This window comes from Pungitius pungitius, chromosome 21 (genome assembly GCF_949316345.1).
Source record: "Pungitius pungitius chromosome 21, fPunPun2.1, whole genome shotgun sequence".
Taxonomy (NCBI): domain Eukaryota; kingdom Metazoa; phylum Chordata; class Actinopteri; order Perciformes; family Gasterosteidae; genus Pungitius; species Pungitius pungitius.
The window spans coordinates 2,915,752-2,939,748 of record NC_084920.1 but is presented as its reverse complement, the minus strand read 5'-3'; the positions used below and the strand labels follow the sequence as shown (position 1 = coordinate 2,939,748).

The following is a 23,997-nucleotide window of genomic DNA, read 5'->3' as shown; positions in this document are numbered from 1 at the left end:
CAAGAGCGAGAGTCTATTTTTTGGAGAAGCCGAGGGAAACCGCTTGTGGGTCGATGCTAAGGGTCAACTTGGCTTTTCTTTGAAATGAGTCACCCATTAACCAGTGAGTGTGTCAAAAGAGGATGAGTCTCGCTGGTCCACACACAGACCTTCCAGTCGCACCTGCATAGCTGCCCAGGTCAGTAGGGTAAGATGTTTCATATATACTAACTTATTCATTGTCAATTAGACTTAAAATGTGGTAGCTTTGGATTAGTTCAACAGACGCAAAGTTCCAACCGTGCTTCTTCTTTCAGGCCGTTCTGTTTCTGCTTCAAACCCCCCCCAAAAAAATTATACAACAGATTCACACTTTGGATCCACGAGACGCAGCCCGCAACGCCAAGTCAGTGACACACACACACAGTCTCTCTGGGACGATGATGGCGATCACTTACCTGCGTCCCCCGCTGCCTCGCCGGCCCCCGCTGAGGCTTCTGGGTACCGGGGCCCCCTGGCTGGCGGCGGCGGCGGCCAAGCAGCCCGGGCTCCCCTCGGCCACTTTGAGCTTCCAGGAGCCGAGCGCCTTCAGGGCCAAGAGCCTGAGCGAGCTGGTCCGCGCCCTGGCCGTCTTCCGCCTCTGCTCCTTCCCCCTGCTCGTCGACCACTGCGGGAAGGTGAGGCTCGGCTTCTGGGGGCTCTTTTTTTGGGGGGGGTTATTCGGAGGGACGTTGGATTGATTACATAACATTACATTACATCCAAAGCAACTTACAATAAGTGCCTTTGCACCGTAGAGAGATTAGACCGACGAGTGATTGCAAACGTTATTACCAGTAAAAAGTATGTCAGTATAAAAGAAAACAAGAACCCAAAGCAGAAAAGCAGCCCTTTTGATTGTTTGACTGTTTTAGATTTATTATCCCTTGTGCGTTAATGTAAAGGCAGGATTTTAATGTTTTAACTTTTTAATTTGAATGTTTAAAGTTGGTTGAAGTGCATCATTTCTTTTTATATTTTGTAAAGAAGTGAAGCTTCTTTATTTTTTTGATTGATAGATTTCTGGATACGTTACTGTAGGTGACATCGTCCTAAGGCTGAGCTTCAATTCAAAGCTGAATTAAAAGGGAAAAGCAGTAAATGGTCCGATTTGTGGAGATTTGAACTTGAATAAGAAGTGAAAAGTGGCATGAAATAAAAGAAATTGCATATCTCCTCCTCCTCCTCCTGCTGCAGCTGATGTCGGCGGCGCGCGGCCTGTTGGGCAGGAGGCTGTTCTCCCTGCTGCTGCGGCCCACCGTCTACGCCCAGTTCGTGGCCGGGGAGAACGAGGGCGAGATCTCCCGGCGCGTGCAGAAGATGAGCTCGCGGGGACTCAGGCCCATGCTGGCCGTGCCAATCGAGGAGGATCTGGGGGAGGGCTCCGGGTACGGAGGAGCGTTGAGTGACGGCGTGCAGAAAGCGCGCCACGTCGCTAGTGTGCCGGTTCATTGCTGATTTTCCTCTGGTCCCCCGACAGCGAGGAGACGTACGACGACAACATGGAGGCCGTGCTGGAATGCGTGCGGATGTCACACAGCAACGCCTGGAGCAAAGAGCCCATGATGCAGCTGAAGATCACGGCTCTGCTCCGGCCCGAGCTGTGTGTAAGGCAGCGATTGGCCGCCTTGGTTTCTGTGATGAAGTGCTACTGTCCCTCTTGATGTAAATGAGCAGGCAGTAGTGTGGTACATTTTTACATTTTGATTTGGTTCACTGAAGACCTTTGAGGCGGCCTCGGTGAGGAAAGCTCTCTGGGATTTTCGCAGGTGTTTTGGGAACAAACAGCAGCTGGATGTGGTTCAGATATGTTGAGGGGGGGGGGGGAGATAAGAAGTTGGTGTGTGATGTGTCTGGCTCTTTTCTCTCACTGATAAGACTGAACCGCTGGTTTTAAGGTCAAACTCACAACGCTCATCGGCCAACGGCCGCTTCCCCTGAATCTTCTGGTCAGAGCTCTGGATGGAGAGGTCAGGCGTCCTTCCCTCCGTCCGAGTCCACATACAAAGATTTACAAAGTTGATCAGGGTGGATCTGTCCAGTGAAATGTGAAATGACCTCTGACCTTTCTCTGAAACTGCTTTCTCTCAGCCGATTAAAATCCCTGGTTTAAACGAGCGCGAAGTGGCCCATTTGCTCTGTGGCCTGCGGCGACTCAACAGAGTAGCAGAGGTACATCAAAGTGACATTCCTCATTTTGAATTACTCCTCTCTGTCACCTTTATTTTCGAGATCCCCTGTATTTTATTTGATTTTTTTCAGGCAAGCGTAGACAAAGTGAGAGTCCTGGTTGATGCAGAGTACACCTACATGAATCCCGCACTCTCTCTGGTCACCATGGCGATGATGAAGAAGTTCAACAAAGATGGTGTCTGGATCTGGAACACGTACCAGTGCTACCTGAAGGCAAATAGATGTTTTTTGTTTTTTTTTCCCTTTTACAAATATGCCTGTAGTTAATAAGCGTGTTCAGTTAATCCCCCTCTGCGTCCCTCAGGAGTCCAGGTCTCTCCTCTCAGAAGCTCTGCGGCTGTCCAACGGCGGGGGCTTCGGCCTCGGGGTCAAGCTGGTCCGAGGAGCCTACATGGACAAGGAGAGGATGCTCGCAGGGAAAGAGGGTCGCCCGGACCCCGTCCACCGGTGCTGGGAGGACACCAACGACAGGTGGAACAGAGGAAATGATCAATACTCACAACCAGGCAGCCCAGATAGACCAATGAAGATCAATTTATGCAACCCCCCAAAAAAAAAAGATCAGATCAGCTCGGGAGCCTCAGTTCGGCTCTGGTAACCATAGAAACCTGGCGACTGAAATTCTGTTTTATTTCTAAAGTTAAAGCAATTTTAAAGTTCTTGTTCTGTGACACGAAATACACCTCACGGCGTGAGGGCGACCTCCGGGTCGGGGCCTTCACAAACGCGCCAGGCCTGTGAGCACTCGGGGGGGGGGGGGGGGGGGGGGGGGGGGGGCGCCGGCATGCGTCACCCCTTCGCTTGTGTTGGTGCAGTTACAACGGCTGCCTGGACGCGATGCTGGAGGCCATCTCCCAGAAGCCCGAGCGGTACCGGCTCATCGTCGCCACTCACAACGAGGACTCGGTGAGACGCGCCGCGCGACGGTAAGAAGGACAAAGGAGCAGTTTGCAGGCTTTGGGGGTGTGTGTGTGAGAGAGAGAGAGAGAGAGAGAAGTACCCCCCCCCATGCGGCTTTTTGTGCACGTCATGTTCAGGATGCAGGAGTTGGGGATGGACAAGGACGGGGGCTCGGTGTGCTTCGGCCAGCTGCTGGGCATGTGTGACCACGTCTCCCTCACCCTGGGTGAGCGCTCAGTAGGCCCGCCTCCCCTCAGGTGAACGACCCCGGGTTACAATAACGCGCTCCGTCTCTCTCTCCCCCCCCCCACCCCGCCCTCTGTCCCACAGCAAAGGAGGGTTACGCAGTGTACAAGTCGGTGCCGTACGGCTCGGTGGAGGACACGCTCCCCTACCTGGTGCGTCGGGCTCAGGAGAATCGGACCGTGTTGCAGGGGATTCGCAAAGAGAGGGACCTGCTGAGGAGAGAGCTCTACAGGAGGCTGGGCCTGGGGGGGGGGAACCCCTCCACACTTTGAATGGAAACGCGTCTCGTGTCCAGGTTGCAAAAGCGGGAGAGTTGATCCCTGCAAAAAAAAAAAAGAACCCCAACTCATTAAGGGTGTCAATGAAGGGACATCGATGGTCCACAAGTTGAAGCAGGTGAACGCGTGAATGTTGAAATCTATGCACACTTAGCCGTAAAGTGGTGTGAACAAATCAGAAAGCAAAGTGAATGAAAATTAAACATGCAATAAATGAGATTTTATCCAATTGTGTGGTTTTGTTTGTCTGAATATAAAAGGATTGGTGAGCTCATTATAAAACGGACCATATCTTTGTTTTGGGTTATATGTGAATGTATGGGAAGAAATCCCTCATTTTTACTTGTAAATTCACTATGAAATAGGAAAACTTTTAATGCTATACACAAAAGTGTTACTGACAGCAGTTTACATTGATGTTTGTCTATTTCACAAATTTCGAGGGAAATGACCCAGCATATTAATTCTTGAGCCAGTGTTGTATAACTATTCTGGTCCAAAATCTAACCGGGTGAAAGTGTGATTTCTGGGATATACACAAACTAGATTGAACCGAGTACAACTGGTTGACCCGACCATTGACCCTTGACCTTTTTGGTGGTTTGGGGAATATCATAATAGAAAGTCTAAGTACCTCAAATTCATTCGACTGCAGCAGTGCCTTTAAAATTCTGGAGGAATACATTGAGACATTTGGGGGTGGGGGGGATTTAAACTTGAAAAAAAGACCAGCAGAAAACAGACCATTTTATTCTAGTAGTTGTTTATTAGATAAGTCAAAACCTGAAATATATGTACCCGAACCCAAAGCCAGCCGCACTGCATTTCATTTCCTAAAAGCAACATTAACCTTAAATCTCTAGTCAGAGAAGTACTGAAATAACACTGCAGATGCAGCCGAGCGTTGAGCACAGAATCCCAGATTGATGTTACTGTGGAATGAAGAATAGTTCAGCTGGAGCCACTGAAAGACACACGGTTCAACCTCAGTAGTTGCTTTGGTGGTTCTGATTTCTGTAGCCTCCTCTATTGTAGCCGCCTCTATTCCCCTGGTAGCCGCCACCTCCTCCTCCTCCCTGGTAGCCCCCTCCGCCACCTCCATGATAGCCGCCGCCTCCACCTCCTTGGTAGCCGCCGCCTCCACCTCCTCCTCCATGGTAGCCTCCACCTCCTCCTCCATGGTAGCCGCCGCCTCCTCCTCCACCTCCATGGTAGCCTCCGCCTCCTCCTCCGCCTCCATGGTAGCCGCCGCCTCCTCCTCCGCCTCCATGGTAGCCGCCGCCTCCTCCACCTCCTTGGTAGCCGCCACCACCTCCACCTCCATGGTAGCCGCCACCGCCACCCCCATGGTAGCCTCCGCCTCCTCCTCCTCCCTGGTAGCCTCCGCCACCACCGCCCTGGTAGCCTCCGCCACCACCGCCCTGGTAGCCACCTCCTCTCTGATCTGTTACATGCAAAGAGCAAAACATAAGTGTTAAGAATGTCAAGATTTAACGTCAAAGTTAATTAATTAAGCAGGTTGAGGACGGCTTGATTAACATACCTCTGTTGTAGGATTTGTTCTGCTGGTAGCCACCTTTCTGATCTGAGAATTACAAATGAAAAAATTTCAAATGAGCTTGACCGCAACAGTATGAAATTTAACCCTTCATTATATCAACCAAAAGTGACAGATACAAGCTGCAATAACACATGTCCACATGAACTTGAGCCTCAGTGATTCTTAACTAAAGGGCCTCGAAGCAAGTGAGATGTGCTGGTGAGCAATTCGATTCATAACGGCAGAGAGGAGAATATATATTTCATGGTAATTACAACGGATAGTTGCACATGCAGGTACACCTCTTTGATTAACATACCTCTGTTGTAAGATTTGTTCTGTTGGTAGCCACCTTTCTGATCTGTAACGCAATAAAAAGAACCAGTTACCACGGTTCCAGAGTCAGTACTTTTCAACCCTTAATAAAACCGACGGGAACATAAGACGTTGCAGGAACTTGTCCAGGTACGCCGACCATGGCATTCAACATTTAATTCAATGTTTGTTCCGTTCATTGCAAACAGGGTGGAAGTGAACGCAACACGCGAACACATGTGGTGCACATTTCACGCGGTCATCACAACTCACCTCTGTTGAAGTATCCTCCGTAGATGCCCTGCTTGAGGTCGAAGACGCGCTCGTTGTTCTCCACCAGGCTGCCGAGTTTCTCCGCCAGCTGCAGCGCCATGTTCTGCAGGGAGGTGGGCTCGGTGCGGTGCATCACCACGGTCTGGGTGGGCTGGTCGAGTGACGCCTGATGGAAAGAGGACAGAAAAAAACCCAAAAACATTTAGAACATTTACAGAAGACAAAATGAAGCGCGTTAGAGGCGGAATGGAAGCGTACCATCAGCTCCTCGTTGATGATCATCTTGCTAATGATGCTGTGGACTGTGGGTATCTCCAACTCAAACATCTCAGATAGTGTCCCCATGCTGGAGGACAGACAAAAGGGCGTTACACACACACACACACACCAAGAGCCAAAGTGAGGCTTCAGCTGAGCACACAAACCAACTCTTCGGTATGACTGCAGCGGCACCACATGCTCACCTGATGGAGTCGTACACGCTGCTGTAGGTGAACAGGTAAGTCCTCAGAGACTCTTCTTGGATCTTCCTATAAAAAGGAAACGCATAAGGAAATTAAATAAAATTATGTAGAAATGCACAATGATTGAAATCAAATGAAAAACTAAATTTGAACTAAAATTAAGATAATGGACAATTCAATTAAAGTCACAACAGCAAGGTGACAAGGATCCCGAGCCCTTCACCAGAGTGGATGGCGCACGCTAACCTGACGAGCATCTCGCGCACTCTCTGCGTCTCAGGGAACAGGTCCCAGACTTTACTGTTCATCTTCTCGTTGATGATGAAGGAGTGGCAGGTACGCCAGTCTCCCATCTTCATGGCCTTGCTGGCTGCCACCACATGCTCCCTCATGCTCTCTGGGGGTCCTGGGGGGGGGGACAAAGACACCTGCGGTTATCCTCTGCGGCTGCACTGTTGCGGCGCAGCGGGGCGTTAGGAGACACGTGGCGTACCCAGCAGCGGCTGTCTCTCTCCCACCCTCAGCTGGTGATGGAACTGCTTGCTGATCATCCTGCGGCGGGCATCAAACTCATGGGCGGCCATGTAGGGGATTTCCAGCAGCATGGCCGACACCAGGTACACACACTCCAGCAGCTCCAGGTTGATGTGCATGTGGAACGGCACCTTTGAAGGTAGGTCAGAGCAAATGGAATGAGAACGTCTTCAGGTTGGACCAAAGTCAAAGACCTGATCAAAGACCTGATCACAGGCAAACGTTGCTGCTCATAACCAAAGTGGTTCTCAGAGGTCTTCAGTATCACATTCCGACAGCGAAGCCGGACCCCGCCCAACATGATCTTGCTCATAAGTGTACTACTCGTGTGGGACTTACTTGTCTTCTCTTTTCAATCTTCTCCTGCTCTGCGTTTCTCTCCTGCATGTTCCTCATGAGCAGGCCCTGACCCAGGAGCTCCTTGGCTCGGCCAGAGGACTGGATGTCCAGCAGGGCGTTGTGGGCGTCTTTAATCATGCCCTGCCTGAATGCGCAGATGCCGAGTTGCACCATGGTTCTGTTGTACAGGATCTAAACGAGAGAGAGAGAATCTGCTCAGACGCGAAGCAAAATCAGAGAACACCTACGAACCCGAAAACAAAGAGCGTCTCCTTACCTGCACGGGGGGGTCGGCGTGCTGGATGTTGTCCTGCAGGTGGCTCATGAGCATCAGGTCGCGGGCCTGGTACCAGCGCGAATGCAGAGCGTGGTGGTAGATGTGGCAGAGGATGGCGCAGGTGCGGATGCGGTCGGTGCGATCTTTGGCGTAGATGAACTTGCAGAGGCGGTCCATGATCACAGCGCTGTCCTCCCCCTCGCTCTCCTCCTGGTCCTGCTCGGACTGAACGGTGGGCGGGGACACGTCTCAGCGCATCGCACTCATTGTAATATAGGGCCAAATGTCCTTTGCTTTCGCACGTCTAAAACCACTCCAGTGCTTTTCTCACCTTGGACTCGACCGGAAGGCCCAGACTGCGCCGGTGAGCCTTGTAGTCAAACTTGTAGTAGGTGTGCATGATTCTGCGCAGGTAGACGCGGCAAATCTCCTCGGTGCTGCCTTTGGTCTCCATGTAGTCGAGCAGCCGGTCAATGATGCCGCAAACGTGCCCCTCATCTTTCAGGTTGTCGACGTATTCTGGAGGAGAAAGTGGAAAAAGAGAGCGATGAGCAGGCAGAAAGAGACGATCCTTTCAGCGTCACGTTCCAATACCACGAAGAATACTTGGGTTTAAAATATAGAGCGTCTTTGTCTGTTTCCTCACCTTGTGAATGGGGATCGGTGTTCTGCATTATCTTTGTGAACTCTTCATCCATCCTCTCCACCAACGTTAAGATGCACCCACGCACCCTAAATGGCTGACAAAGCAATAAAGCAAAAAATAATTGGTATTATTATTGCAACGCCAGCTTCGCCTCCTCAAATAAATAAAGGTGCAGTTGGTGCAAACGGTTTCCTATTTTCATGCAAGTTTAGAACAAAAAATGATCCCTGTGATGTGTAGCAAACACATACACACAAAAATAACCAAAACGCACAAAACCGACAAGATACCTGGTCTGAGATGATCAGACTCTCACTGTCCTCTGCAATGTTCTCCCCGATGAAGATGTCGTTGTGTTCGAACAGGATGTCCAGAAGCTCATCGATGCACTCCAGGCACTTCTTCCACATGTCAGGCTTAAAGAAAAAAGAAAGAAAAGTCACGAGGATTCATTCTGAAACAGTTCTGACGTTAACAAACATTCTTAACATATATGGGAAAAAATGGCTCCTACCTTCATGAAGGCGGCCAGGTTGGGGTTGTAGTCGTACAGCGAGGCGATGATGTTGAACTTGATCTTCACCAGGACGCCTTGGCCCAGGTTATTCTCACCAGCGATGTTCGCCAAAGCGTGGAGCAGCTCGATCTGGGCCGCCCTGTTAGACGGACACACTCATTTTGATGGTTCATCTTTTAATGATGGCTGCAGACTGACGTTACTGTAAGAATTACTCATGCAGAGATTTTTTAACCCTTGTGATTTATCACTTGCCATAAAATTATCTACAGCTTTCAATCATTGGTGATCTAAAGACTTATAATAACATTTCCTATTCCTGTGGAGCTTTAGTTAATGACGTTACCTGTCTGTGCCCTTTTTGCCTCTTGCTTGCAGGATCTCATTCAGCTTCTTCACGACCACTGGTACATTGATCTCAGTGCCTTTGGCAAACATTTTAGGCTTTTCCTAGCGGAAATGCATATAGCACACCAAATAAATATCCAAACAATGTTGATTCCCTACGACATAACGTGCGCTGCTAGTTTAAACTAACACAAAATGGCAGATGATAGATATGAATAAACGCACTATTGTTTCATCAGCAGCAATCGTGAAATCAGTGAAATGAATTGAGACAGTTGATGATCACTTCATTACCTTAACCATCGGGGCGCCTCCTTTCACCTTCTCCCAGCCCCCCTCCACCCCCTCTCCGCCCTCCTCTTCCTCAAACTCCTCCTCGCGGAGCTCCTTTTTCTTGTGTTTCTTCTTCTTACTGGGCTTCTTTTCAGTGGACTTCTCACTCTCCTGGGCCCTGGGGAGGGACAGAGCGTGCCGTGCTAAGTATACATACGGGAAAATAAAGGTAGAGGGAAGGCTCTACAGATACAGAGAACACTTGATTATTTGAAGAAATTCATTTGGTCTTAAAAGTTGTTTTAAGAAAATTCCTGCATATTATATTTACAAATTGGTGTAAGACTTACTCATATAATATAAAATGGGGAAAGAATAAATTTTGCGAGGAAGTAGACTTACTTCTTGAGGAAGACCAAAGCCAGGGAAGCGCTCTTTCCCTCCCCTTCATCGGAGCTCTCACTGCCGCTGTCTACAGTGTCGGAGCCCCAGTCTTCATCTTCATCATCACTCGATGAAGACTCATCCTGCCACGGGAGAAGACCCAGAGCCCATCAGAAAGTTACTCACTGTTCTCACCCTGTAGAAGAGTCAGATGTGGCTCACTGGCCTCTTACCCCGGATCCTTTAGCGGACTTAAGGAACTTGCTGGCATCGGGGACAACCTCAGGCTTCTTCTTTAAAAAGGACTTGGCTGGAACGCCATCTTCATCTTCCTCTCCGTCGCTATCAGAAGATGAGCCTTGAATAACAAAAATCATGATGAAAGCATTAAGCCGAGTGAAAAAGGTCTGGTTAGTGTTGCAAAATCAAGATATATTTTTTCCGAGCAGGAATTAAAGATTTAATTTCACTCACGTTTCTGATCTAAATACAATCCTGGTCCATAAAAGTAATCACGCAACAGTGAAAACAGGAAGGCTGACATACTTGAAATAATAGTTTATGCAATGGTTTACGTGACCCTGAAGGCCATCACACCCGTTCTAAACGTTCAAATAATACAATTTGCATGAAAGCACCTTGTTTCATTGATTTGTACGTGTGTATGTGCATATATTCTTACCGGAATCCCCAGCCTCCTTCTCCTCCTCTTCATCGGCTGACTCCTGAGGGTTCTAACAGAGGGAAAGAGAAGACAAGATGTTACTACTACCTCTCACCCACATGGAAGCACGTGGAGGCCAGCACCTTTGTGGGACAACACACAAACGACAAGTGCTTCTTTTACTCTTCATATACAGACTTGCATTAAACGTTAAAAAAGCCCCCCCAACCCTACCTTCCAACTAACCAACTCTATAACCAGCAACGTCTCTGTATATTTTGTACCACTGAAAGTTCATTCATTTACCTCCTTGTATGAAGTTATTTCTGTTTCGTAGTCTCTGTTGTACTTGCGGATCTTCTGACGTAGCGTACTGAGGGCTTTGGCGTTGTGTTTGTTCATCTTCTTCTTTCCCTCTTTGTCCTCCCAAACCTGGAAAGAAGAAAATGGTAGATTTTTAAGCACCTCAAAAGTGGGGACGTGGATATAAATTGTGTCATTAACCAAGTTTGGCAGAATGGATATGCTAAAAAAAAAAACCATGTTAAATTACATTGATGTTATTTGACTTTGATTAAACTTTGAGCTACTGACCTGGTTCAGGTAGTCCTCCAAGTCGGCCAGCAGACGGATATAAAAAGAGGGAACACCCTCTTTGTCCACTATAGTCTTGCTTTTGAGGAAGGCTCGACATAACTGCTCAAACTCCTCCAGACATTTGGCCATGTCACGAATCTTCATGGCATTTCGGATGGTCTTGATGAGGTTGGTCAACTCCTCGAACCTACGAGACACAAAAATGAACATGAAACCTAACATACAAACATAAAAATTAAGCTTTACTGCTTTAAAAAGATGCCACACCAACCTTTTGTCTTTAGCGCTGCGCACCACTCTCTTCGTGTCCTCTTCATCATCACTAAGGAGCAGCGACCTGTGAAAACAACGTGAACGTGAGCGGTGAAGACAACAAGTAGGACGATGACAGCGTTTGCTGTGAGATGTACTGACTGCTTGTAGGTTGTTCCGGGTGCTTTAGGGGTGATCTCATCGGCGGATGAGGACTCCTCTGACTCGCTGTCAGACCCGGTGGCGAAGAAACGAGACATTGCTGAAGGAAGGGCTCAATCTGTGAAGACACAATTACATCTGTTAAGAATGACAACAGCAAAAAAAAACTGCACCTGATCAGGTGATGTGAGAAATAGACGATGCTTGAGTCAAATCGCCTCGCGCAATCGAGCAGAAAATTAAGGGTTTTTTTAACACACAGTCTTACATTTAATTGGTGTTGCTGTTGCGATAACGTTTAAATGTAAAATGTGCAGAAGTACGAATGATCCCGTTGATTGATGCCGTTATTTGGCGAGCCAACGTTAGCTTTAACCAGTCACTACGAAACGGTTACCGTTAGCCGATAAGAAACTAGAACCGTGGCTAGTGCTTGATTGTGCTGCTTCAATAATTTAAAATATCGCAAGTTGAATACTGGGAGGTGATAACAAATTGTCCCCAGTTTTTGGCACAAAAGATGAGGTCCGTGCGACGCCGAACGCGATGGGTTAAAAATGCAATGCAAGTCGCTTGGGATAAAAGCATCTGCTAAATGACATGTGATGTAATGCCGACGCAAGATAGCAACCGGCTACGTAGCCTTTACTACACTATGGAGCTGTTGACAAATGGACAACAAGCAGTCAAAAAAACTCAACATCACACCGTAGCTTCAGCTCCACGTTTTAACCGCTTAACCACCCAAATGCAAACGCGCTACAACCGAATACATGGCGTGACTTAACGCTAACATCTGATAACACAACGCCAGCACTAGCGTGGCGCGGGAGGGTTTCTATGCTAAAGGTAGCACCGAGCTAGCGCAAAAGGGGCCTTCTCGCATGTGTAGCGAGCCGGTCACGTTATCTAAACTAAGGCGAAGATTTATCGTTATTTAATTTAAATCTTTGGACAGACTCACCTACGTCCTTGTGAAAGTTATTTTGCGATGTGTCTTTCTAGTTTGAATCCTTTTTAAATCCAGTTTTGCTGCTTAGTGGCCACAAATAAAAGGCGTGCGACGGCCTGGCCGGGAACTCGAGTCGAGAAAGGAAGTAGAATCCAGGTCGACAAAGCTAAAGCTTTACGGCAGGTCTCGCTTTACGGCACAGCTTCCCTAGCGACAGGCCGTCGTTATGCTGCCCCCCAGCGGGGGAAACGGCAACTTCAGCAGACATAAAAGCCATGTATCTAATAAAAAACACAACATACTGTATTATGTAGGATAATAAGAAATGACAAAGGAACTCTTGAGATAATTCACAACACGTTTATTTCAAAATTCACAGATGATGCATGCAATTATATGAGTAGGAAGTGGAAGAAGTTATTATATTAGAATGTATGAGCATTGGTCGGGAAAACTTTATAGTAGTTTTGTAAAATACATCATATTTACAGTGTCAGTGGAAAAAAAGGGGAAAACATTAATAATATCAGCCATGTTGTTGTTCTAACTTTTCTTCAGCAACTCTAGGGGGAAAAAAATAGATATTTACATTATAACAACTTGAAAACAGATAAATAATAAGTGCCATCTTAAGACATGAGACAAGATTTTTAAAAAAAACAGACAGAAATGTGTTACTTTTGGATTACTAAGTGGTATTTGGGTAAAACAATGTTCAACATTACAGGTATGACATTCTCATTAATTTCTAACTGCTAAATGTTCCATTTTCCTAAAGATCCTCAGTTTGAAATGAACTTTATAAAGATCAAAGCGCAGTGAGTAGACTTACCTTCTTTGAGCCTCTGTATTTCTTCTGATTTTTGTTGGAGTTGCTGTTTAAGCATGACACAGGTGGCACACTCTGCAACACAATTTGAATCGTTACATTACTAAAGACAACTAATCTTTTATCATCTTTTTATTTATCCAACTTTGATAAGCAATGTTGTATAACTACTCTTCATGTAGTCATTGGCACCAATTCGAGGTCACAACCATGTTATAATCATGCAACGCTAGAAGCGTATAATTACATCATCGTCACAAATAACTTTATAAAATATACATGTATTTATATATTAATATTTATAATCACTGCTAACCCCTAACCGATTATAAGTTATTTCATTCAAGCAGTCAGTTGGCTTCGAGCAAACAATACATTTGAAAAAAACTGAAAGCAAACACTGATCATTAACAAACCACATCACAATGTTATCCTTGTGTCCAGCCATTACCTTTGTGATACTGTGATACCAAATTATTTTATGATTGAGTACATATAATTTAAAGAGTGCTATGAGCGGATTACAATGCATCAAAGCACGCTTATATAAATGATACAGAGTCCATGTCAATAATTGCTCATTGTGTAGTTAAGTGTACAATGAAACAGTTTGACACGTAGATATGTTCTTCCCTTTCATGACTGAACGTATAAGCGTGTGTCACATCTGACAAGAAGTTCTGATGTAACCTTTTGAAGTATCGGAAAACATTAAACCTTCATTAGATTCTGTAACTCTTGCTAACTATTCCAATGGTCATCATTGTGACCGTTCAAAGACATTTTTGATGAAAGGAAATGTCGTAAGAAAGAGGTCTGACACAGGGAAAATGATTTCAAACAACTGAAATACAGAACATAACTGCGAGAACTAGACATGGAGTCTCGCCACCCGGTCCCTGTGGATAATGTACCAGATCACATCAGAGGGTTGAGTGGCCTCAGCTTACCGTGGCCTTTTCCTCTGGCTGGCACAGCTGGATGGCTGGTCGCGGGCTGTTTCAAGGCCCTGTGTCGACCAACAGCATCGCTACAGGCTGAGACCTCAGCAGCAGAGCCGTCCGACGCAGAGACGCCGGATGCAGCATCTGAAAGCGTGTGATAAAGATTAGTGAGTAACTCACATATAACGTCATAAAGTCAAGAGTACTGAAAACACTTTCTCAGAAAACCCACCCAGAAACATAAAAGTTCAGATTGTGAAAACCATAATAAAAATGATTTCACAGTTTAGCTCCTAGTGAAAATACTAACCGTGAAGTTCTTTGAAATATAAAAAAGGGTTGGTTGAAAGCTTTTTTTATTACCCATTCTTTTCTTCTTTGCTATTGGTAAAGGTTCACCTCTGGATAAAGGCTGCTTCTTGGAATGTGTAGCCTTCGTCACTGGGTTAGCAGCTGCTTGGGGGTAAAAAGGAGAGGGAAAAATTCATTGTGTATTTTGTAACTGATTATCAGAATAAACACTGTACGAGTACCTGTAGGTCCACGGGGTCTGTTAACGTGTGAGGATGATGATGCGTTGCTTCTGGCTGATGGCGGCCTGAGACCTGCTGCAGGTCTCTGGATGCCTGACGGTATGCCACTCAACTGAGGTCTCGGCAAGCCCGAATTGGGTACCTTTAATCCTAACGTCAGCACAGAAGGGGGAGAGTGAGGACTCTGAATACGCCACATGGCCAAAAGCAGAAATGAAATGGCAAGAAGAAAAAAAAAAAAAAACTAAAGTTGTAACATTTCCTCATTATGTGCAGAGATGTTTACAATTCCCATCTCATACTGTTTTAATTTACCCTCAACGTATGTATGAAGAATAAAAAGCCATAAAATAGAACACACACATCACCTACCTGTTGTAGAAGCCCGCAATTTGTAGGCGCTTGATACTCCTGTGGCCTTAAATAAACAGGAAATGGAGTCAATAAGTGGGTTTAGGTGTAACTGACTTAATGATAATTAAGTTAACTTCAATCAATTAAATGAAAACACAATGTGCTGTTGACATTTGTTGACAAACAAATCTTGTTACCTGGGCTGCATTTTTCAAAGCTTCAGCCTGGGTCCTTTGCCTCGTCATGGGGAGGCCTGAGGTCGACGCATCAAACCTCCCAGAGAGGGCGGAGCCTGACTTCTGCCTCAACAGCTGGGACGCAGTCCTCGACGGAGGCAAGAGGGATTTCGGACCATGTGGCAGACCAGCGGGACCCTCCCCACACAGCCTTTTCTGCGCCGCAATGGTTTTGCCCTCCGCTCGTTCTGTGGTTACGCTTAAAATCTTACAGGTGGTCATCGGCGTTGAAGTGATCAAAATGTCGGCCCTTAAATCTAGGGATTCATCCAAATTGAATGGGTGTTCTGATTTGTTTTCCGTTTCCATGGTTTGACAGCCAAAAGTGTCAGAGAGCCTACTTGTCAGCGGCAGACTGGGTCGCGAGCGACGCGTCGTCTCGCATTGATCGGCTCCAGAAGCCACCTCAACAGCGGGATCAGCTTCTGACACGCACTCAGGGGTGTCAACTATCTTGGTATCGGGGACTGTGCTCGATGGTGTCCCGTCGCGTTCGGGAGGTTGGGCTTTGCAGCTGCTTTCTTTAGGGGTACTCGTTGAATTACGAACCCCGGGAGGCGTGGCCTTGTCAAAAGTGTTCTGGAGGCCGTCGTTTGAGCTCGCTTCTGACAAAGTTACCGTGTCGTTCTGTTTGGGAGGTTTAGCGTCGAAGGTGTTGTTCTGGAGACAAAAGGTTCCGGAGCCAGCTTTACCTATAAAGGTATTACCACAGGATGTTCGAAGAGAAATACTGGTCTGCATATCGGACGAACCCGGTGCCTTTACGGCTGGGAAAGTCCGATTAACACAGAGGGAGGTTTCAGTGGTATTCGTAGAGAGCGGAGTAGCCCGATCTGTAGGCTCGCTCTCTGCTTTGGGGCTGCTTGCATTAGACGGGGTAAGATCGAGTGTCGTATTCCTAGGGCCGGGTAATGTGGTGGTGGTGGTGTTTAAATTGGTGGAAGAACTGGAATGGGAGGACTGGAGAGAGTTTAAGGGGCTGCTCACAGAACCACAGGTTTCTGGGCTTGGTTGCGTCTCCTTGCTCGTCAACTCGGCCTCGTGGCGAGAGAGCGGCTCTTCGTCGTTAGCTTCCACGGGGGTCGATGTCCCCGGAGGTTCACCGTGAAGCTCAGAGGTGACGTTCTTTGAACTGGTGTCGCACTGCGTGTCAGAAGCGGAGGATTCCGACGCAGTACACTGAACAGTCACAACACTCGAGGAGCTAAGGTCTTGAGTAACATTCGAAGGATGCGCATTAAATGTGTTGTCACCCGATGGCTGAACCATTACCTCGTTTGACCCACTGTGCTCCGGTGAGGTCCTAGAGCTTTCCAGAATATTCTCTTGCGGGACCTCCATAAAAGAGGATTCTCCTCCGTCTGTGGGCTCTGATTCGCGCGTGACATCCAGCAGAGTAATTTCTGGGAAGTATCGGGAATCCATAAAGCGCTCCGGACGATACATACTCTCAAGGGGATCAACCATCTTATCATAAGAGACTGACAGTTCAGAAGAGTGGAATTCAGAATGGGTTTCTTGAGCGACGTCACTCGAGCTTGTTTCCGACAAGGTTTTGGTTCCATTCTGCCGCGAAGGTTTAGCACCGAGAGTCCCAGACGCCGCGTTCGGGCGGCTCAAACACCATTGGAGGAGATCCGGCCTCTCTTTCTGAGGGCAGGGCAATTGAGAAGTGGTGTTTAAGTCGATGGAGGAACTCGACTGGGGGGCCTGGAGCGAGTTCAACCTGCTGTTCGCAGACCCGGTTGTAGCAGGCGTAGCAGGTGTAGCAGGCACTCCCGCAGGGTGAGGTGAACTACATGTAACATCAAGGAAGGTCACTTCTGGCAAGCATTCCTCATGCAGCCAGCACACACTTTCATCCGGGACGTTCAATGACAGCTGAGAAGACATTTTCCAGCTGTTCATTGGGACCCTCCGGGCCTGCAACGATTTAACACAAAACAAAACAAACAAGTTTAAAACTGACATTACCAGATCATGTACATCGGGACAATGTCACAATTATTTACAGCTCTCATATCAATCTGGCTTTACAACTGGGCTATGTTACAGTCAACAAAACCAACAAAGTGTTTACAGACTAACACAATAAAAAAACCTGTATTTGTAGAGACAAAGGTCATGCGGTGACCGGTTGCACATTATGATCAGACATCAACGTGTGTTTCCCTTCAGTTCAGCGAGGCAGAAGACATATGACCTTGTTGTCTTTCGATAACACCGCAATGTCAGCCGACTGAGGGGGATCACAGACAGCGCGGTTGACGTAATACGCGGCGGATAGAAGGGATTATTCCAGATTCATCTCGAGAGGTCACAGAGACGTTAGCGACGTTGTAACCTGTCATGAAACAGTCCCGGAGGAGGCTAAGCTAACGCTAGCTTGGTAACGTTAGTTGGTGGAACGGAAACATCTTTACCTGCCCGAACACTTCTTGGTGGAGATTTATATTCGTGGAAATACTTACGTTATTGTTTTGTATTTATTCGAATCCGTGTACGGAAACATGTAACAACAGAGTGTCAAACTCAACATCAAAAAGTTGGTGAAGTTACTCACAAGTGCAGCGCCGCTCTGGTTCAAAACACGTCACTAGCTTCCCTCACGTCGATTGGATAATTCTGACCAATCACAGCTAAACGTTTCTTCTTCATAAGTTTAAAATGAATGTTTACGTTATAGTGTAATACTGCCACCTAATGTCTGGTTAAAACTACATTTTAAGAATGAATCGATTTTTAAATTTATTTATTATGGTGAATTCCCAAAGAAATGTTATACATGTAGGCCTTTTACATATGTTATATATAACTTCTGCACTGGTATACATAAATAGCTTTGAAAGACGTGTCCAGGAGGGTTTGTGATCAGCACATTAAAAATTGTTCAAGCTACTTAGCACATCCAAAATGTTTGTGATTTCGAGTTTTCCACCAGCACTCAAAAAACAACACAACAGATGTCTACAAAGTGGACTTAATTAGTTTATGCTGTGCTTTTGCAGCCCAGAGAGATAATCATTGATTTGCTGTGAACACGGCTATAAAAAATGACCAATTCTTTAGTTGAGCTTTATGACAAGGCACAGACATTTCATCACTGTGTTTGAATCTAGTAATACACAAAAATATCTCAATTTACATATTACAGTCACAAAAGAATCACAATTCATCTTCTTCTCACTCTTTTGTGGTTTTCTTCAGTTTGGTCTTCAACTCAGACATAAGTGGATTTCCAAATCTGGGGACACAGGAGCAAACTAAGAATGAGAAAATGTCCCAGCACAAGATGCCTGTTTCATGTTGATATATGATGTCAATCTTATTAGACTTTTCTTTTTTACCCTGGATGTCTTGGTGGCGTCCATTTTGGTTTGTGTTGGGTGTCACCTTCGGTGTCACTCCTCTCCTCTGGCTTTTTCTCCTGTTGATTCAGTAACATTTGAATAATATATATATATATACAATCTTAACATAAGAGTAAAACTGTAAGATTGTTAATAATACCTCTGAGATGGTCTCTGGACTATTTTCATCTCTTACAACCCGTTTTGTCTTCTTCAAAACAGGAAATCCCCCACCAAGGCCTATAATAAAACAATATTTACTGATAAAATCTTTCAAGGTACTTGCTTTCCATTCATTCATTCAATGTATGTGACCTACCAGGCAGTTTCACTCCAAAGCCCAAGCCTCCCAAAGGCCCACCTACAGGGACTTTGGCAGACACCTGCTGGGAGGGTGTGGGATCCAATGAGGGCATATTTAGGAGGGAGCGGGAATCTTTGGGTGGCCGTACACGAGGGTTTTTAACAGAAATTCTTGACCTTTGGGCAGTAAAGTCAAGCGCAGAGCTCTCCACCTGGAATTGCAAACACAACTCTATTAACACCACCTTTATGTATGTTATCAAAGCTGCCTGGTTTAATTCATGATTCAATGAGAGGTTTTCGTGTTATTATAGAAGCAATACCTCCATCTGATCTTCAGACGTGGTCGTTGGATGTCCTGCCCCGTCGGTCACGTTGGGCCCAACGGATGACTCGGCGACTCCTTCATTCCACCCGGGCTGGGGTCTGTCCACCGAGGACAGCTTCATCTCGGAATCACTGCAGACGTCGCTTTGTGAGCGAGATTCCATCGGCACGGTTTCATCCTCCAACGACGCCTCTGAGCCGGAGCGCGATCGCCCTGGTTCTGAGCCTTCACCCGGAGAGCCGGACGCGGCCGTCTCGGGAGGCCCATCTTCGGTTTGTGTTTTCTCAAATTGGTAAAGACAACTCCTTTCTGTCTGTGACTGAGCTTCGTCTTCTCCGCCGTCTTTCCGGTCGGAGGCCTCGGCATCCATCTCATTCCACGATCCGGTTTGAGTCTCCGCCGATCCCTGATCCAGATGTCTGGCCTCTGGTGACGGGACTCCCGAATCGCGGTGAAATCCTGTCCCGGCGGATGCTTCCTTCTCCTCCAGATACGTTTTCCCCGTCTCAGCCGCTTCCTCCCCCAACATGTCCCGCCAATCACAGTTGGGTTGTTGGGCAGACAGTTCGGAGACGTCTGCTGATTCTGAGACAATAGCCAACGTGTCGTATAGGCCTCGAAATCCAGTCTCTACCGCTGAGGAAGACGTTTCTGTGTGACCCTCCAAGTCAGATTCCCTTGAATTTGACTCCACAAGCTGGTCCACATCCTTCTCCGTCTGCAGTGAGGATACGTCCCCTTGTTCCTCCTCGTATGGCTCAATTATCTGTCCCGTACGCGGGTCGACTTGTTGTTGCACGCCATCGTCGTTCTCTGGCGAAGCCGCCTGGAGCCACAAGTCGAGGACGTCGTCGTCGATCACGCCCTGACGTCCGCTGGATGAGCCAACCGTCCCTTCAGCACAACTCTCCTCCTCCGCTCCTGGTTTCGATGTGAAATCTTCTGCTCTGCACTCTGCCGTCTTTGATTCGTCAGGTGCTTCAGAGTCTGTTGACGTCTCCTCGCCGATCTCAAGTGCTTCGTCCGGTTGTAGATGTCTTTTCTCCGGTGATTCAACCAGTGGAGACCATTCGAATTCGGCCAGGTCCTCGACCTGCAGATGGGACACGCCCATCTCATTTTGACTCTCCATTTCATCTTCTGCCACCACTTGCTCAACTTCCCCTCCTGTTTCTTCCACATCTGCCCTCGCTTCCTGCATTTCTACATCTTCAAGTAGTTCATCCTCAGTCTCATCGTGCCTTTTCAAGAATTCATGTTCAGTTACGTCTTCCAGTAAACTAGGGGCCATGTTTCTGTTCTGCTCTGAGGTCAGCTGACCTACCTGACAGGAGCTCGTCTCTGTCATCGTCTGTTCTTCAGCCTTGAGGAAAGTTTCCTCTGTTGCTGAGGCTCCCGTTGTCCCGCATCCGTCTTCGGCAGCATCCGCGGCTTTGGGATCACATGACCCTTCGTCTATTTGTAAGTCAACCAAAATCTCCTCCAACCCATCTGGGGGCTCGTTTGCCGCCTTATTGATCTCGTCTGTAGGGCCAACGTGCGTCTCAAATTCCTTTTCTGAGTGGTCGATGCCCGTCTTCATACAATCAACCAAAAATTCTCCTTCCTCTTCCTCGAATAACTGTTCCGATTCTCGGGTTACTCCTTCGAGTGGTTTCTCTGTCTCTGGAGGCAATCCGGCATCAAAGCTTTTCTCAACATCTCGCATGATGTCTTGCTCCTCTTCCATATCCTCCACCGCCACTAAATAGCCAGCGCCGGTTGCACAGCCACTGTTTTGAAGGCCCTCCGGCTCTTTGCTCCCCACCTCCTCTGGTCTGACGCTGCCCTCACAATCTCCTTCCTCCAGGAATACTTGTGTCGCCCGGCCACTGTTTTGAAGGCCCTCCGGCTCTTTGCTCCACACCTCTTCTGGTAATACGCTGCCCTCACAATCGCCTTCCTCCAGGAATGCTTGTGTTGTATTTTCATCTGGCACATTGTTATACTCAGGAACTCCCGTTTGTGTTTCCTCACGCGTTGGAAAGTTGAGCTCCGAGACAACAAGCCGGCCTTCAAATATCCCCGTTGGAATATCCTTAATCGCTGCTGCCGTTTCCTGCACAGTCTCGCCTTCGGGTTCTTCTGAGTTCAGTGAGCCTGACATTTCCATAAAACTCTCTTTGCTGCCTTCTTCACCGAAGGGCCTCTCTTCTTCTTCTACTCGATCTTTGTCAAAAGGTTCCTCGCCCGCTGAACTTTCCGCCATTGTCCCATCGGATTTGACCGCCACGCTTTCTGTGCCGCCTCCACCCACCTGTCTTGTTTTGGTTTGCACATCGGCGCTCCGAGCCGCATCCACTGCTCCCGCGTCCCGCGGCTCCGCTTCAGCGACTTCTTCGCCGCGTGGAACATCCTCGGTCAACACGTCTCCTCTTTCACTTCCTCCAGCGAGGGTTTCGACGGCGTCCTCCCGCTCTATTGTCCCGTGGTCCTTCGCGTTTTCCTCCTCTCTGACAGCGCCCGCCTTCTCCTCATTGGCCTTTTCAACGTCGTCGCTCTCGCTGGACTCGGACTCCACGCCGCGATTGTGGTGGGCCGTTTGCAACTCGACGTGCGGTGTGGTGAACCCTGCGGCAGACACAATCGCTGGTACACCGTCACCGTCTTCTACTTCCCCATGCGTCACCGTCGACTCCGCTTCATGCACCTCGTCCTCTTCTTCTACACTCAAATCTGTGATCGGACATATTTTTACCTCAATGTCTTCGCTCTGTAAATCTTTTTCACCTTCGTGCTCCTTTCCTTGGATCTTTCTCGTGGTTTCATCCATCTCTCGAGGATCCTCAGGTGTCACGGCCCTCTCTGTCTCCGCTGCAGCACCGGCTTCCCTCTCGCTCTCCTCCACGTCGTCACTCATTGCATCACCGGTGAGCTTTAGCCACCTGGTGTTTGCGTGTTCTTCGCCATCCCCCCGTTCTCCGCTTTCTTCTCGCTCGTCTCCGTCGGCGATGGGCCGCCCGCCATCCTCGCGTTCTCCTGCCGCGCCCTCACTTTTCTCAGATGCCTTCCTCCGGTGGCCTCCGCTCGGCTGGACTTGGCGCTGCGCGTTCTCTTCAGCTCCCAAGTCGATTTCCGTGGTGCAAAACTCCCAGGCGACGAGCGGCCGGGATGAGCTCAGCAGAGGGGGCGCCGCAGGGGGCGGAAGGGGCGGCTCCTCGGCGCCGACCCTTCCGCCAGCGTCACCTCCGGCGGGAGCAGAGTCGTCGACGCGCTCGCTGTCAACGGGGGTTTCCTCGACGGAGTTGGTGTTGTCGGAGATGTTAGTGGACACCGTTCTGATGAATCTGTTCACAGCTTCGGTTATGTAGCTCTGAGAAGAAAACAGAGGGGAAGAAGTGAGACATTTTTATTTATTCATGTCAAGGGCCAAGTCAACATGTTTTTCGCACATTTGTGGCCGATGTTTTGAGCAGACAAAAATATACGACACAACTGTCAAATTACATTCTGATAACTGTGGCACGAGGCTGTGTTTTATGGTTTGGAATAAGGCCCTTAGTTCCAGTAATGACAAATCTTTATGGTACAACGCAGAATATTGACATAATAGTGTCCTTCCTGCTTTGCAGCGACAGTTCGGGGAAGGCCCTTTCAGGTTAAAGCATGATAACGCCTGCATACACAAAGCAAGATTAAAAGTGGCTCGATGTTAAGATGTTGTTCAATGTTTAACTTTTAGCTCTCCTTTGTTAACATTTGCCTCTTTCGTTATTAAATGCAGCATCGTACTTGAACTGTTAATTTATTTGACCTGGAATTAGTACCAACTAAATAAGTTTCATTGGGAAGTTTTGCAAAAGTTGTTTAAAATTATAGTAAAATAACAAATTTATAAAAAAATAAAAACCAACAAATCCTAACCAACAAATGCATTCAAACGAATATAAAGAGCATGTGGAAATAGTGGTGTAATGTTTTGGAATCCGCCTCTACATAATGTTGTTCTTTCCTCATTGTGGCCATGAAGCAAACTTACATTCGCGAGATATTGCGATAACACTAAGATAAACAGGAAAGGGAGAGAGAGGGGGGGAGAGAGAGAGAGAGAGAGAGAGGGGCTGTGTGCGTGCGTGGACCCTTTCCTCCACGTTGGCACAGTGGGATCAACGCAGTTATCTAATAAGTTGTGTCCTCACCCAAACCGTCCACAAAGTCCTTTCCGCGCTGGAGGAGGAACCGTCGCCATCCATCTTCAAACTTTGGCCTCTCTGACCTTCTGACTCCAAAGCTCCTCCTGGATGCGACCGCGCTGGCAAATGAAAACAAACTGTGGCAAACCTCCCCCCCCCCTCTCCCCCAAAATCCAAAATAAAAGTCGGATCAGCAAAGTTCCACGCAAACCCGACCGGCTCCTGTGATGAGTCGCGTTCTGAGTTCCTCTTTCAGACGCAGATGTCCGCTGCATCATTACGAGGAAGAGCGTGATTAGCGCAGCTGAGTCGCGTGCGCGCGCTGCACAGCTTGCGGATGTGCGCACGGCCGGAGGAGAACACTGCAACACGGTCCATAAATAAATAAAGAACATCTACTGGGTCAGTTGTACACCATATTCATATTATTTGGACTCCGCTGAGGTAAACATTGGTCATAAGTCTGCATACAGGTGATTGGTGCACGTTGTATAAAGCACGTTGTGGCAGAGCTGTGGAACGTCAGATATAATATAAGACAATAATCCATTGTCATGGGAGTGCAAACCTGTAACACTTCTTGTTGCAAACTGTCCTTTGAGGGTCAATTAAACTTCACATCTGAGAGTCTGTCTGAATGCACTTCTGTGCTGCTGGTAAACTAAACCGCTCAAAGCACCACGCAGCACAGTGAGGTGACTCCTGTGGTCAGGGTGCAGCAGAATAACAGAGAAAAAAAAAACCAGAAGTGTTATTTTAAACTGAGAACTCATTTC

The 23,997-nt window shown here is 47.6% G+C and overlaps 4 protein-coding genes across 9 annotated transcripts; 1 reads left to right on the top strand and 3 right to left on the bottom strand.

The window, feature by feature from the left end:
• Window positions 1–81: 81 nt before the first annotated feature.
• On the top strand, window positions 82–3,867 carry prodh2 (proline dehydrogenase 2). Of its 2 annotated transcripts, none has more exons than XM_037463299.2 (11): window positions 82–178; window positions 297–656; window positions 1,216–1,406; window positions 1,499–1,625; window positions 1,917–1,988; window positions 2,110–2,190; window positions 2,281–2,424; window positions 2,516–2,682; window positions 3,027–3,137; window positions 3,249–3,337; window positions 3,442–3,867. In XM_037463299.2, exons 2-11 carry the CDS (start codon window positions 420–422, stop codon window positions 3,627–3,629), a joined length of 1,407 nt encoding a protein of 468 aa, XP_037319196.2. In that variant the 5' UTR covers window positions 82–178; window positions 297–419; the 3' UTR covers window positions 3,630–3,867. The 2 variants fall into 2 exon arrangements, with proteins under 2 accessions (XP_037319196.2, XP_037319195.2); XM_037463298.2 differs by having other exon boundaries at window positions 89–187.
• A 609-nt stretch (window positions 3,868–4,476) lies between these two features.
• Window positions 4,477–12,334, bottom strand: eif3c (eukaryotic translation initiation factor 3, subunit C). 3 transcript variants are annotated; one of them, XM_062560279.1, is made up of 25 exons: window positions 12,185–12,334; window positions 11,221–11,338; window positions 11,078–11,143; window positions 10,804–10,993; window positions 10,516–10,641; window positions 10,228–10,279; window positions 9,779–9,903; window positions 9,564–9,688; window positions 9,183–9,339; window positions 8,887–8,990; window positions 8,538–8,679; window positions 8,314–8,439; window positions 8,024–8,117; window positions 7,709–7,896; window positions 7,378–7,602; window positions 7,101–7,292; window positions 6,721–6,892; window positions 6,474–6,633; window positions 6,228–6,293; window positions 6,022–6,109; window positions 5,764–5,929; window positions 5,495–5,536; window positions 5,179–5,220; window positions 4,840–5,079; window positions 4,477–4,779 (listed from the first exon to the last, which is right to left on the bottom strand). In XM_062560279.1, the coding sequence occupies exons 2-25, from the start codon at window positions 11,316–11,318 to the stop codon at window positions 4,622–4,624; spliced, it is 3,144 nt and encodes a 1,047-aa protein (XP_062416263.1). In that variant the 5' UTR covers window positions 11,319–11,338; window positions 12,185–12,334; the 3' UTR covers window positions 4,477–4,621. The 3 variants fall into 3 exon arrangements, with proteins under 3 accessions (XP_062416263.1, XP_062416261.1, XP_062416262.1); XM_062560277.1 differs by having other exon boundaries at window positions 4,477–5,079; XM_062560278.1 differs by having other exon boundaries at window positions 4,477–5,079; window positions 8,887–8,984.
• A 199-nt stretch (window positions 12,335–12,533) lies between these two features.
• Window positions 12,534–17,687, bottom strand: LOC119212605 (mucin-17-like). Of its 3 annotated transcripts, none has more exons than XM_037463203.2 (8): window positions 17,632–17,687; window positions 15,030–16,991; window positions 14,851–14,896; window positions 14,479–14,628; window positions 14,309–14,401; window positions 13,952–14,089; window positions 13,005–13,076; window positions 12,534–12,735 (listed from the first exon to the last, which is right to left on the bottom strand). In XM_037463203.2, the coding sequence occupies exons 2-8, from the start codon at window positions 16,974–16,976 to the stop codon at window positions 12,716–12,718; spliced, it is 2,466 nt and encodes an 821-aa protein (XP_037319100.2). In that variant the 5' UTR covers window positions 16,977–16,991; window positions 17,632–17,687; the 3' UTR covers window positions 12,534–12,715. The 3 variants fall into 3 exon arrangements, with proteins under 3 accessions (XP_037319100.2, XP_037319102.2, XP_062416251.1); XM_037463205.2 differs by lacking the exon at window positions 17,632–17,687 and adding an exon at window positions 17,540–17,621; XM_062560267.1 differs by lacking the exon at window positions 17,632–17,687 and adding an exon at window positions 17,540–17,621 and having other exon boundaries at window positions 14,309–14,398.
• Window positions 17,688–17,805: 118 nt separating this feature from the next.
• Window positions 17,806–23,482, bottom strand: si:ch211-136m16.8 (uncharacterized). The gene is made up of 6 exons (XM_037463136.2): window positions 23,228–23,482; window positions 19,045–22,401; window positions 18,738–18,933; window positions 18,579–18,658; window positions 18,416–18,495; window positions 17,806–18,312 (listed from the first exon to the last, which is right to left on the bottom strand). The coding sequence occupies exons 1-6, from the start codon at window positions 23,279–23,281 to the stop codon at window positions 18,252–18,254; spliced, it is 3,828 nt and encodes a 1,275-aa protein (XP_037319033.2). The 5' UTR covers window positions 23,282–23,482; the 3' UTR covers window positions 17,806–18,251.
• Between the last annotated feature and the right edge of the window lie 515 nt (window positions 23,483–23,997).

Coding starts and splice junctions, on each gene's coding strand:
- LOC119212605 (XM_037463203.2), bottom strand. CDS start 16,976: ATGAACAGCTGGAAAATGTCTTCTCAGCTGTCATTGAACGTCCCGGAT. Junction 14,897..15,029: donor CTTTGAAAAATGCAGCCCAG/GTAACAAGATTT, acceptor TGTTTATTTAAG/GCCACAGGAGTATCAAGCGC. Junction 13,077..13,951: donor AGCCAGAGGAAAAGGCCACG/GTAAGCTGAGGC, acceptor ATTGTGTTGCAG/AGTGTGCCACCTGTGTCATG.
- si:ch211-136m16.8 (XM_037463136.2), bottom strand. CDS start 23,281: ATGGATGGCGACGGTTCCTCCTCCAGCGCGGAAAGGACTTTGTGGACG. Junction 18,934..19,044: donor CGTCTGAAGATCAGATGGAG/GTATTGCTTCTA, acceptor TTGCAATTCCAG/GTGGAGAGCTCTGCGCTTGA. Junction 18,659..18,737: donor CTTTGGAGTGAAACTGCCTG/GTAGGTCACATA, acceptor GTTTTATTATAG/GCCTTGGTGGGGGATTTCCT.
- prodh2 (XM_037463299.2), top strand. CDS start 420: ATGATGGCGATCACTTACCTGCGTCCCCCGCTGCCTCGCCGGCCCCCG. Junction 2,683..3,026: donor TGGGAGGACACCAACGACAG/GTGGAACAGAGG, acceptor GTGTTGGTGCAG/TTACAACGGCTGCCTGGACG. Junction 3,138..3,248: donor GTGAGACGCGCCGCGCGACG/GTAAGAAGGACA, acceptor CGTCATGTTCAG/GATGCAGGAGTTGGGGATGG.
- eif3c (XM_062560277.1), bottom strand. CDS start 11,318: ATGTCTCGTTTCTTCGCCACCGGGTCTGACAGCGAGTCAGAGGAGTCC. Junction 10,280..10,515: donor AAATAACTTCATACAAGGAG/GTAAATGAATGA, acceptor TCCCTCTGTTAG/AACCCTCAGGAGTCAGCCGA. Junction 8,991..9,182: donor GAGGCGCCCCGATGGTTAAG/GTAATGAAGTGA, acceptor CATTTCCGCTAG/GAAAAGCCTAAAATGTTTGC.